Source organism: Periplaneta americana, chromosome 11 (assembly GCF_040183065.1).
Source record: "Periplaneta americana isolate PAMFEO1 chromosome 11, P.americana_PAMFEO1_priV1, whole genome shotgun sequence".
Classification (NCBI taxonomy): Eukaryota; Metazoa; Arthropoda; class Insecta; order Blattodea; family Blattidae; genus Periplaneta; species Periplaneta americana.
The window spans coordinates 108,619,428-108,632,228 of NC_091127.1; the positions used below are offsets into that span (position 1 = coordinate 108,619,428).

The 12,801-nt window shown below is 35.7% G+C and overlaps 1 protein-coding gene across 5 annotated transcripts in view; it reads right to left on the bottom strand.

Annotated features, from left to right (window-relative positions):
• The window catches only part of drosha (ribonuclease 3 drosha), a 175,692-nt gene that overhangs the window by 44,321 nt on the left and 118,570 nt on the right, over positions 1-12,801 (bottom strand). For all 5 annotated transcript variants that reach the window (XM_069839849.1, XM_069839848.1, XM_069839847.1 and 2 more), the window contains 4 exons: positions 9,152-9,255; positions 4,408-4,513; positions 4,032-4,193; positions 2,280-2,440 (listed from right to left, as the gene is read on the bottom strand). In XM_069839849.1, coding sequence (XP_069695950.1) covers positions 2,280-2,440; positions 4,032-4,193; positions 4,408-4,513; positions 9,152-9,255 — 533 coding nt within the window. The remainder of the gene's footprint in view (positions 1-2,279; positions 2,441-4,031; positions 4,194-4,407; positions 4,514-9,151; positions 9,256-12,801) is intronic.

Here is a 12,801-nt window from a genome sequence, read left to right on the forward strand (position 1 = left end):
TACTTATATGGTTAAACAGGGTGAATCATAAGTATGTTTGGAAAATGTGTAAGCGTGCTTCTGGTTCAAAAATAAGAATAATTCCTTACATGAAAATTTGACGGAAAATGTTTATTTATTGGAGAAATGGTCATACTTTGTTTTTGTTCTTTTTTTGCTGTGTCACAAGTACATGTTTGGAAACTTGTCATTTAACGTTTACAAAAGGTGCTCAATGTGTTCCCCTCCATTGTTTACACATGCCTGAGCACGACATACATACGACTGGCGACTTCGCTCAAACACCACGGATCAATTGGCATGCATTTTCAACACGTTGCAATAGCTCCTTTGCATCATTCATTGGTGTTGCATAGATGACAGCCTTCAAGTGATCCCAAAAATCTAATGGGGTGAGGTCGGGTGATCTGGGTGGTCAAGGCACTGGACCACCATATCAATCAAAACAAAAATAATGTACTACTGTCTTGTCACTGTGTTTGTAAACAAACACTGGTACAAAATCGAAACAAAAACAGCACAATAATATGATCAGATACTTATGAAAACAAAAGTCACTATTACCATTTTTTCCAATAAATAAGCATTTTCCATCAAATTTTCATATAAGGAATTGTTCTTATTTTTTTATCCAGGAGCACGCTCATGTGTTTTCCAAACATACTTATGATTTACCCTGTATATTAATACATAAATGTTTAAACTTATGAAGCAATGTGAAATTAATAAGAGTTTATCAAATGTGTTAGGTATCACCTTTTGCGTAAATTTCAAGTACAGTATATTTGCTTCATTTTCTCATGCTGGCAGTACTGCAGCAAGTCAGGAAGACACGAACCTCTCCACTCTCCGCAACCCCTCTCAACAAGAGCTTAAGAAAAAGTGCGTAGGTAGTAATATTATCACACCAATTAAAGTTGCAAGGTTATGATGAGCAGCATATATGCAAAGGATGGGCGATAGTGCAATGCCCAGAAAAATCGTGAAATTCAAGCCTGAAAGTAGAAGAAAGATTGGGCAGCCCAGACTTCGTTCAATGCATGGTGTGAAGAAAGATATAAAGAAGCTGTGAGTCTGTGAGTTAGAAGTTAGTAAATGGTCGCCAAGGATAGACAGTCATGAAGGAGAACTCTGAGGGAAGCCAAGGCTCATATCAAACTGTAGCACTTATGATGATGGAATATATTTCCAGACATTTTCCATTTCTTTACTAAAAGAAAATTTCAAATGATTGCTAACTACATTCTAGCAATAATGAAGACAAAAACTACTACTGATATGCATTACAAAGTGACAGAAGAAAGACTACACGTAAATAAATTTATAATGAATGTGATATATTGCATTAGCAGAGACATTTGTTGTCAGTATACGAATAAATCAAATGACATAATAATAGAGCAAATATTTTCAGAGATTCTATAAATTTTTTACCATGACGTAACAATAAGCAATGTACGCAACAAAACATACCAGTACTGAAATTAGCTACTAAGTGCTATGTATCAGCTTTGCACAGCAGAGACCCATGTTCAAATCTCAGTGAGTCCAATTTTAATTTATGGTGGACAAAGTTGATGTTTGAAACAAGTTCTGCGGCTTAGCTTCCATTTTTTGTCACAATTCCACCGATTCTTCCTTAACAATTAAGAGCCTAGTGAAACAAGCATAATGAATAACATTTAAGATGGTAAAGTGATCTACAGCTTTAGTGTGTCACTGCCAGAAGAAGATGCTTGAGTTGTTGTTGTTGTTGTCTTCTAATGCCAGGCGTTTGACAATAAAGTCATTTGACCTCTTGCACTCCAATATTTTTCAAAGATATTATCAAGAAGCTTGAGTCAAACTCATCAAAGTATCTTCAAATGAATTTTAAAACTTTCAATTACATGCATGTATTTGGCGATTTCTCCTAACAAAATTTTCATTTCAAAGAACTTATTTTTAATGTCCATGCTAAAAATAAGATCGTTTTCAATGGATTACTGTAGTTGTTATTCGAGGTTTTCAGGTATTTACACCATGTTTTACAATGTTTAGGAGTTAGATGTCAGTTCCATCAACAGAGAAGATAGGGAAAGGAAAACAGGAAAACCTATCAGTTGGGCTATTTTCCAGGACTGGACCTCTTCCAGCTTTGAAGACACACACAGAAAGCTTAAAGAAGAGATTTGCAAAATGCAATACACAGAAAAGAATAGTATAACATTTGACAAAGCCACAAGTTTTCGCTAAAGTTTCAAAACCAAAGTTCTTCATACCCATCAAAAGCTACATACTTGTACACTGGAATGTCAGGTTCTCCTCCTTCCATGGTACGCAGAGTCAAGCAGCACTGCTGCAGTTTTGATTTGGGATCATTCCAGTCCTGGTTCATGATGAAGTCTTGCAGGCGTGGGAAGAAACACACATGACAGAATACCTGGCAATAATCCAGTCCCTAGAAACAATTTATTAATTATGAATGCTCAACCAATGACTGAAGTACCATTCTCTCTTTTTCTTTCTCCCTCTCTCGATAACTTATAATCTTATATTTGGACCTGTAGAGATATTCAGCAACATGTCAGAGATCCTTGATTTAAGTTATGATAATACTTACTTACTTACTGGCTTTTAAGGAACCCGGAGGTTCATTTCCGCCCTCACATAAGCTCGCCATTGGTCCCTATCCTGAGCAAGATTAATCCATTCTCTATCATTATATCCCACCTCCCTCAAATCCATTTTAATATTATCTTCCCATCTACGTTTCGGCCTCCCTAAAGGTCTTTTTCCCTCCGGCCTCCCAACTAACACTCTATATGCATTTCTGGATTCGCCCATACGTGCTACATGCCCTGCCCATCTCAAACGTCTGGATTTAATATTCCTAATTATGTCAGGTGAAGAATACAATGCGTGCAGTTCTGTGTTGTGTAACTTTCTCCATTCTCCTGTAACTTCATCCCTCTTAGCCCCAAATATTTTCCTAAGCACCTTATTCTAAAACACCCTTAACCTAGGTTCCTCTCTCAAAGTGAGAGTCCAAGTTTCACAACTATAAAGAACAACCGGTAATATAACTGTTTTATAAATTCTAACTTTCAGATTTTTTGACAGCAGACTGGATGAGTTATGATAATAAATGAACAAATTAAAAGAAAATGGATAAATAAAATGCTTTCTATAACCACACATTGTCAATGTCAGTGTTCCTACCCAAAAAACAACTGCAAAATGCATTTTTTAAATTTAAAATATTAGCATTAAATCATTGTTGATGATAGTAATTTTACCATTTTTAGGAATTAGCATTATCTCTCGACTGGTGAATATTCTAAAATGGCTTAAGAGTGGAAAAGTGCCTCATTATACAGAGACATTATTATGATGTGAGCCGAGAAAATGGTGGATGACTCATGCCCTCTGCTAGCGTGGTTTCCGGCAATTGTGTAACCATTTCTCCGGCACTTCTACAATACATAACAATACTAACAATAAATGTTAAATAATTTTGACTTACCATGCTCACAGCCGTTGCTGAAAATGGTCCCCATTTGCCACCACACACAACTGACATCTTCTGACAAATGAATGAACAATACTCTAAAGTTCTACATCATTGATAGCCTCGATTTCTTCTCGTATATAGTCTTTTAGTTCATCTATAGATGAGGACTTTTCCTATAAACCCTATCTTTTAGTGTTCCCCATAAATAAAAGTCACAGGGTGTTAGATCTGGGCTTTGTGGAGCCCACAAATGATTACTTATTAGTCTGTTACCAAAAATATGCCGCAGTAGTTATGTTGAGTTAAATAAACGTAGGATGGACTGGTAAGCACAACACTGAGATGTTAAACTTCAAACTAGACACCTTGTTCATCGTAATTTATACACATTCTAGTATGCTGTAAATAGACACTGCATGAGACTCCCAGTTTTACTTCTCTTCCTGCCATGTATTGACTTTAATCACATTTTAACTCACAAAACTTAATTCAGGAGTAAACTTCAAACTGACTCAGTGTAAAATAATCATAAAATTACCTTATCAACATACAGAGCACCAAGAAAAGCCTCCAACAAATCTGCACGGTCTTTCGTCTTCAGTTCAACCTTAGGGTTTGAATACAGAGCATAACTGATCATTCCTAGATCATCACACACAACAGCTTGAGTCCTGTTGTTCACCAGAGAGCTACGGAGCAGCTGCAGGACAAGACATAACTTTCATTACAATCTGGGCTTAAAGAGATCTGTGAGAAATTCAAAAGTGCCAAAAAGGAAAATGAACAATTAAGAACCCAACTGACGAAGTACTACTGAAATACAAGACTGAAAACGGAACAAATCCAAAATTCAGAGTATCAAACAACACTTGCTACGAATGTCATACAAATAACAAATTTTCAAAGATACTTACAGACAAATGACCTTCATGATGCTCGGGAAAAAACTTGTAAAGGTACTCTGATGCTATCAACTGGAGTACAGTGTCCCCAAGGAATTCAAGACGTTGGTTAGATCCTCTGAAATATTAAAAATGAACGTGCAATTAATATCAGAAGGTGTATAGTTCAGACTACTTTTATCTTGCACTACATATGCAAGTGCAGATATTGTCATTGGAATAGGTTACTTACATTCACATAAAATTATGTCAAACTTGCAATACTTTCATAGAAAATATCAAATATGTAAGTGACCAAAATTACTCTAATGCATAAGTAGGGGAGAGTTGGTCAAAACGGAATACTTAGCACGGAATCTTGTATATTTCCTGTTGAAGTAATAGGAAACAATTCAATTTTTACTTATGAATCCACTATTCTATGTACTTTCATAATACATTTTGATTTTCACTTCTAATGATATAGCTAAAGTGGGAAAACAATTATCTTGGAAAGTGTGCAAGTATCCCGTTTTGGCCGACTAGTTGGGTAAAACAGGATACTATTTAAAATAAAAGCAAATATTGTTAAAGACCTGAAAAAATGTATAAATGCATAATAAACACACCAAAAATGTTTTGCATCATCTGTCAACCAGACCTTCAATAAAAGATAAAAAGAAGGAAAGCTAAGGAATGAAAATGTATTTATTTTTAACAGTTGTTGATAAAAAAATAACAGTTGTTGACAAAATTATAGCAATGATGTGGATGGCCAAATGGAAATTCAGTATTGGCTGGAGTACCAAATCCCTATCCTAGCAACTTCAATAGAGTGTAGTGCTTCCTCTTGCATTGATAATGCTTGGACTCTTCGTGGCATACTGCCTACCCCACATTTATCAACTGTTGATCCATTGTGTCCCATTCTACAACAGCAATTCTGCTTATGTGAGGGGTCAGGGCGCGCAAGAATGGCTCTCTTTAGTTGATCCCAGACATGCTCAATTGGATTCATGTCTGGAGAACATACGGGCCATTCAAACCTGGCAATTCCTTCACGATTATGGAAGTCATTGATAACAGCCGCACAATGGATTCTGGAATTATCGTCCATAAACATGAATCCTTTTCCGAAGTGCTGATTAAACGGTGCTACTATGGCTTGAAGAATGTTGTCCCTATAGTCTACTGTGGAGCCCTCAGCATTTCTTGGATTGACACCAATTGTGTCCGCGACCCCACATAATGCCACTCCAAAACATCACTGACCCACTACCTTGCTGCATTTGATTGTAGGGGTGCCTGAGTCGTGCAGCATTACCTGATTCTCTCCACACACATTGTCGACGATTATCTGGCGCAAGGCATATTCGGCATTCGTCCGTGAATAGAACTTTGTACCAATTTTGTACAGTCCATTGGTGATGATTTCTTGCCTAGGTGTAAGGTTGTCCATGGTGCCTAGGTGTAAGAGTTGGGCCTTGCCATGGACGTCTGGAGTGCAGTCTGCTATCATGTAATCGGTTTCATACAGTCTGATTGGATATGCATCTCCCTGTCGCAGTTTGAAAGTCATTGTTAATCATGCCAGCAGTATTCTCAGCATTTCTCGTGGCAATAATTCGCAGATATCGGTCATCACATTCTGTTGTTGCACGTGGACGACCACTACGAGGCATGTCATCGACATTACCTGTGTTTCGGAAGCGATTCCAGGTTCATACCACATCATTCTGGTTCAATCCTAAGCGGCTCGCTACATGCCTTGAAGACAGTCCTTCCTGACATGGAGAAACAATCCTCACACAGTTGAAGTTCGTAATTGACCGCCTTGCAATTGTTCAACCTCTTTAGAATGAAATAAAACTGTTTTACCCTGAGTTATTTGCTGAGAGATGAGATTTCTTGCACTTCTGTTTACATCTGTTTACTTCTTCAGTCGGTTTATAGGGTAGACTTCTACTGTTTCTCAACATTGTTTACGTTTTTCCAACAGTTAAAAGGATAGCTTTCAAATGTTTTTATGGATTTTTCTTGAAGTGGAGCGTAAATACCACTTCTACAGGTGATGCAAAACTTTTTTTGATGTATTAGTAGTACTAAAATATGTATGTGGGCTTAAATGAAGAATATCACATTATTATACATAAGGTCTATCCTGTTTGTTGACATTGATTCATAGTCCTATTGCAGAATTTTTCATTTACAAAAGTTACAGTAGAATTATTCGCAGTCTTCCTATTCTACACTACTGGCATTGAGTACACTTATTTCATCATCCCTCTTCAGATTTTGAATTAGAGAAGAGGTGATTACAATAAATGCACGCCTCATCGTTGTCTTCATCCTCTTCTTCCTAACTACTGTCACTGTTGGTTGTTATAGCGAGAACATATTCAATTCAGAATTTAAAGTGAAATCCCACATATGCAATGCATGTTGGATAAAACGGGATACTATCCCGTTTTGCCAAACCATAGGGTATCCTGTTTTGTCCGACAAGGAGTTGTAAAGAAAAACATGGCGTCACAACAAAACGGTAAAAGCTACAGCGGTTTTCTTTACGAAGAATTAAAGACTAATAATGTTTTATTTATATAAGAGACTTACCTCTTCAACTCTGCAAATTTAATCCCAGAATGTGCCAATTAAAATCAGTCGAAACAATTTAGTTAAGCAGCTGATTTTAAACTTTTCTCTACACAACAAAAATTAACGTGTTCGTTCTGCATGTGAGCACTGCATAATGTCGCCTTCTAGTCTAAGAACAAAGTCCTCGCATCATTCGGTAAGTTTCATCACTTTCCAACAAAATAAGTCGGGTATCCTGTTTTATCATACCATCCTGTTTTATCCAACTCTCCCCTAGATATGTATTTTTAAAAAGGAAATCCTCAACATAAAAATTAACAATGACTAAAGTAAATTCCTATGTTTTGTAGCATACACAAATGAGGCCATATTCATAACGCAAGCTTAAATGTAAATATATGAAATAAAATTTGAGCATTCAGAACAACAAACATAAAAAAATTAATATTTCTACTGTTTCTCGAATTGTACTGTCAATTGATTGAATTGCCTAAAGTGTATTATTGCAAAGGCTTTTTTCATACTCATTATCATGGAGTTTGGATACAATATTATGACAGTGTAAGTAGTCGTGTAATGTTGTTCAGTTCCCCCTATCTTTGAGAATCAAGAACATGCCAGACAACGTTATGTAAGTTTATCCTGTGCTTCAATAAGATTTTCGGTCTTCCAATACTATGTCATTCCTATCTTATGATTGGCTCAATTATTTCCTCTGATGCAGACAACTCAAAAGCATAGAGCTCAGAGTTCCTAATTTTATGTCATTACAGTTGCATTTACATGACCTTATAGAGAACAGTTGTTTACATTAAATGAAATGATTCCTAGTTTTCATTTCAACATTATGTTTAAATTTGACTATTGCGAATGGGGCTACAGTGACGTTTTGATTAAGTATTACATGAAACAATAATATTTTTTCATACATATATAAACAAATCCATTGTGTAAATATTTTATCCAAATGAGGTCAGATTTTGTGTAATCTCCAATAAAATAAAAATCTCTCCATAACTGAATAGGCCAGAAAATTAGGAAAATAAATACTGGTATATTGTTCGAATTTATATTTAATAAATAAATAATTAAATAAATAAATTAATAAATAAATGAATAAATAAATAAATAAATAAATAAATAAATAAATAAATAAATAAATAAATAAATAAATGAATAAATAAATAAATAAATAAATAAATAAATAAATAAGAGCAAGAAAACAATCTATTACTTTTAAGAATTCCCAGAATAGGAAGTATTGTCCACAACACTTGAGCAAAAAGTAACAGGAAACCATTGCCCTGTATCATTGTTTCCATGGAACACTATCACCTTGGAAGTCTAGGATGAATTATATAGAGAGAAAAGTAATAAATGGGAATATTTGGAAATGTTGCAAAGCAAGGCATGAGAAAGACGAGGAGAGAGAGAATGTGATGGTGTTGGTGATGTGGTGACAGTGTCAATTGTGGCAGTGTTTGTGTTGGTGAAGAAAGACGAAGAGGGAGAAACAGAGGGGAAAGAAGGAAAGAAAGTGATGAAGAAGAAGCAAAGACAAAGAGAATGTAAGGAGGGATAGGAGAGAAATAATAAGAAAGAAAGATAGTGAAGATAAAATCAAAAAGACAAAGAGAATAAAGAATGAGGGGAAGAGGAAGACTAAAAAGTAGCAAATAAAGGAAAAAGGAGGGAAGAAGAAATGTGTTGTTTAAAATTCTCAATATAAACTTCAAAACTGATAAGTATGAGAACAAATGAAGGGTTCAGAACCATAGTGGGCCAAGCGCCATTTATTAAAGACAGAGAAAGCAAGGGTTAAAGTTAAGTGAATACCATAGTTTAATGAAGATTGACATATCATTTAGTTTTAATGTGTATACTTTATATTACTTGCTATATGTTTCCATTGAATTATGGTAATAACTTCATTTTAACCCTTGTTTTCTACAGTTTTAATAAATGGCACTTGGCCCACTATGATTCTGAACCCTTCAAATACGGGAGAATGACGAATATTAGAGGGTGTATTAAATTGAATCAGTGAGTACTAAGTGCATCATTTCAGTCACAATGGTACCTGCGTAACAAAAATTATTGATTCTGAAAAATAATTTAAGTACGAGGTTTTGAAAATAAATCCTTAAAAACAAACTTAGAAATAGCCAAATGTGATACATACAGTGTGAGATTTGTATAGCCTATGCTCCTGTCAGTGAAGGCTCTTGCGAGGAGACGAATGTGTTTGAATTCAACGCCTATTGACTCTTCAAACTTCGTAAGATTCTAGAAATAAAAGCATTGCACGAAGCAAAATTAATCAAACAAATAAACTTGTTGGGATTGAAGGGAAATAACTGCTTATGTTGCATTTCAATATAAATATGACTTTCTTTGTAACAAGAGAAATATTAATTCCATTTTTATTAAATTTATAATTAGGGATAGCATGAATAGGTTTAGAAATTAATTTATCATCCTTATTGAATATAGTAAAAATAAATACAGTAGAATCCCTCTTAACCAGCACCAAACGGATCAGGCTAGTTCCAGATACGAGATTTTGCTGGATAATTGAATAAATATTAAAAAGAAAATTACTTGTTCGTATTTTATAATGCCAACTGTCGAAACTGCAGCCATGTGAAGCTTACTTCTCAACCACCTGCTCATAATTAAACATAAAAACTATGTGGATTTTCTTCATTAAAACACATCACACAACACACATAATTCACTAATTGCAGGTTCGAATATTCACTGAAACATGAAAATTCGTGCGAACTTCCTAATGTGACATCACTGTGTGGCAACACAGCAGATTTAAACTTTTTTTTTACCAGACAAAAGTGTCGTTGTTTTGGTATTGTTGGTTAATTGGGTGCAGATTATGAAGGATTTTACTGCATTAACATCCAGCATATTATTCATTCATGTAAAAATACTACGTTTTAAACTACAGTACAGTTTAAAACGTAGTACTGATGTGGATAATCTGAATACCACTATGGTAGCTCTGCTAATACTAGAATATGTTGAAGAAAGAATGTTAAGTTCATCCTCAAAATTACATCAGATTTTACCTAAATTTCTATGCTTCAAGAGCATTTTTGGATATTGGAAGGGCATTTTATACTAGGTCCAATGAAGTAATTAAAGAGCTATTGATTGAGCATTGGGTTCCTCATGGACTGAGTGAACACCCTGGTGTGCAGGATCTTGATGTGGAGACCTGTCTCTTACGGGCAAGTCAAAAGAGGCTGTTCATGAGGAGAAGTCCTTTCGTCTTCTGTATGGAACTTAACAGCAAATGATGAATTAGACCAGCCATCGGCAGAGATGTCATCGCAATGCTTGTTACTAAGTGACGTTGCAGGGGCAAGCAAGAAATACACATCCCTCCTCCCAATCAACCCTTTGCAGGTACATTGTACAAGCAGCTACCACTGGCGTAACATATAGCTAGTTAAGCATGGCTCTGTCCAAAGGTGGGAAGTGTGTATTTAGAGAAGAATGGGAGGAGACTTATTCTTCTTGTGCTTATGAGAACAATAGTATAGGTTTATTGTGCTCGAAAGTTTTAAAAGGCATTTATCGACACAATATTAAACGTCATTATAATGTAGCCTATGTCATAAAGAGCATCAGAAGATCACAGGTATTTATGAACATTTTAAATCCAAATTGCAGTACGAAGGGCTATAGCAAAATGTAGTGGATATGTATGATTTGGTGCGATCATTTATTACAATGATAGATATCTGGAAATAAAGTATGAGGGGAAAAAAGAGTTCCATCATTTCCCATGTTTACAATCTCTTTCTGATATTTCTGAATAAAATTTAAATAATTATGCTCATCTAAATCTAAAAACAGAATTTCAACAATGGAGATTCGGTGATTTAAAAAATATTGCAAATGATTTCTTACTTTTTACGAATCCTTTGACCATAGACATAAAGGAGGATAAGCCAGAAATGTAGCAAGAAGTAGCTGATTTACAGAGTGATACATATTTACAAACGTGGTGCAAAGACATGTGTGGTTTAAATTTTTTTAATTCTATGGAAAAATATGCTTCCCTTAGGTTATTTCCTGCCCATATAGCGGCTATGTTTGGTTCCACTTACAGTTGCGAACATTTTTTTTTTTCAAAATTGAAACTTGCAAAATCAAAACAAAGATCGCGGCTGAAAGATGAAAGTTTATTCACTATCTTGAGATTGGCTACTTATGACATAAAGTTAGAATTCTGTGGCATCTTGAAAGTTACGGTACAGTAAATATGAAGCTTGTGATGGCTGGACGCCACTGATGTCTGAGCGGGCCTTCCACCCTACCCACAACCATGCGACGTCATGTGTATTGCTGGTTGCATTGCCTGATGTCATCGTGAGTACAATTCTGCTGATGACTGAATTAGACATATTAGAAGAGGAAGGCTTTTTCGCCTATGGTTATATTAATGACGTGAAAGGGTCTTCCTGTAATATTCTCAGGGATGTTATAAAAAGAGCTCTGACACATATTGAAGATGGCGTGAGACTAAAGATCTGGTGATTAGTCTGTACTTACATAATAAAACCAACCTTATTATATTAATTGGAAACATCTCCACTTATTTACATATAAGAGGAAAAAAATTTATTCTTCTTTATAGGTGTTTCTAACATGAATTCTCTAGATTTACAAATAGGTCAGATTATGATTATTTTGGAATGAGTATTTATGGACTACATAGTATTTCTATAGGAAAATTCGCCACAGTATTCCGAGCCAAGATGATGTTTTTTTTTTCTTGTATGGAGAAGGGACCTGAAGGCTTGCACTACAGCCTGAGGCTTATTGTGCTTACCACTGCTATTCTGTGAACAAGTGGGTAGCCGAACAGCTACACTCTTGTACAAGTACAGCACACTGCACTGTGAACTGAACCCAGGCTGTGGTATGGATGATGATATGTGAATTAATGATGACGAAATGAGTCCGAGGTCCAATGCCAGAAGTTACCCAGCAATTATGATTCAATTGGTTGAGGAAAAACCCCGGAAAAAAACCAACCAGGTAATTTGCTCCAATCAGGATTTGAACCCGGGCCCACTCATTTCACGGTCAGACACGCTCATCATTACTCCACAGCGGTGGACAAGATGATGGTTACTCTAAGAAGTGTAGAACCTCCCACTGCCAAAAATATAACAAAGAGGAAGATTCATGTCTGTTCCATCACTATAACAACTCTTACATAGACAGCTACTGTATCATTTCTGGTTTGGAATTGCACGCAATTCAATAGTGTGGGTACTGGAAATGAATTGTAAAAAGCCTGGGCAAGAATGAGGTAATGAAGCTTTAAAGGCCAGAATTCTGGTGTTCCCTCTGTCATTAGGAAAGCAGTTATCACTTGAAAGAAAGCACCTATCCAAGTGAGAAAGTTGCAAAACAGCTGCCGCCAAGTCCAAGATAGCGATGATATCCACTGATTAGCAAAACTAATGATAATGAACTTCTGAAAAGACAGAAACTTATGATGGCAGTGGGGCCATTTACAAGCCCTAGAACCCTTAACTCTCATTTGATTAATACAGGACTCACAAAGAAGAGAGTTTCGACTCTTGACAGGTAAAAAGGACAGGCTGCATATCCTGTGGCACTCTTGCTCTTGTTTGTAAACAAATCAGAGACCTGCGCAGTTGTAGTTGTCAGGTTTTTATTAATTATTTATCATGGCAGATACAAGGATTCATCGTATTAACACAGAGATCATAAAATAGCAGATATTGACAAACATTGTTCACACATTGTACACAATATAACACATAGTATATATGT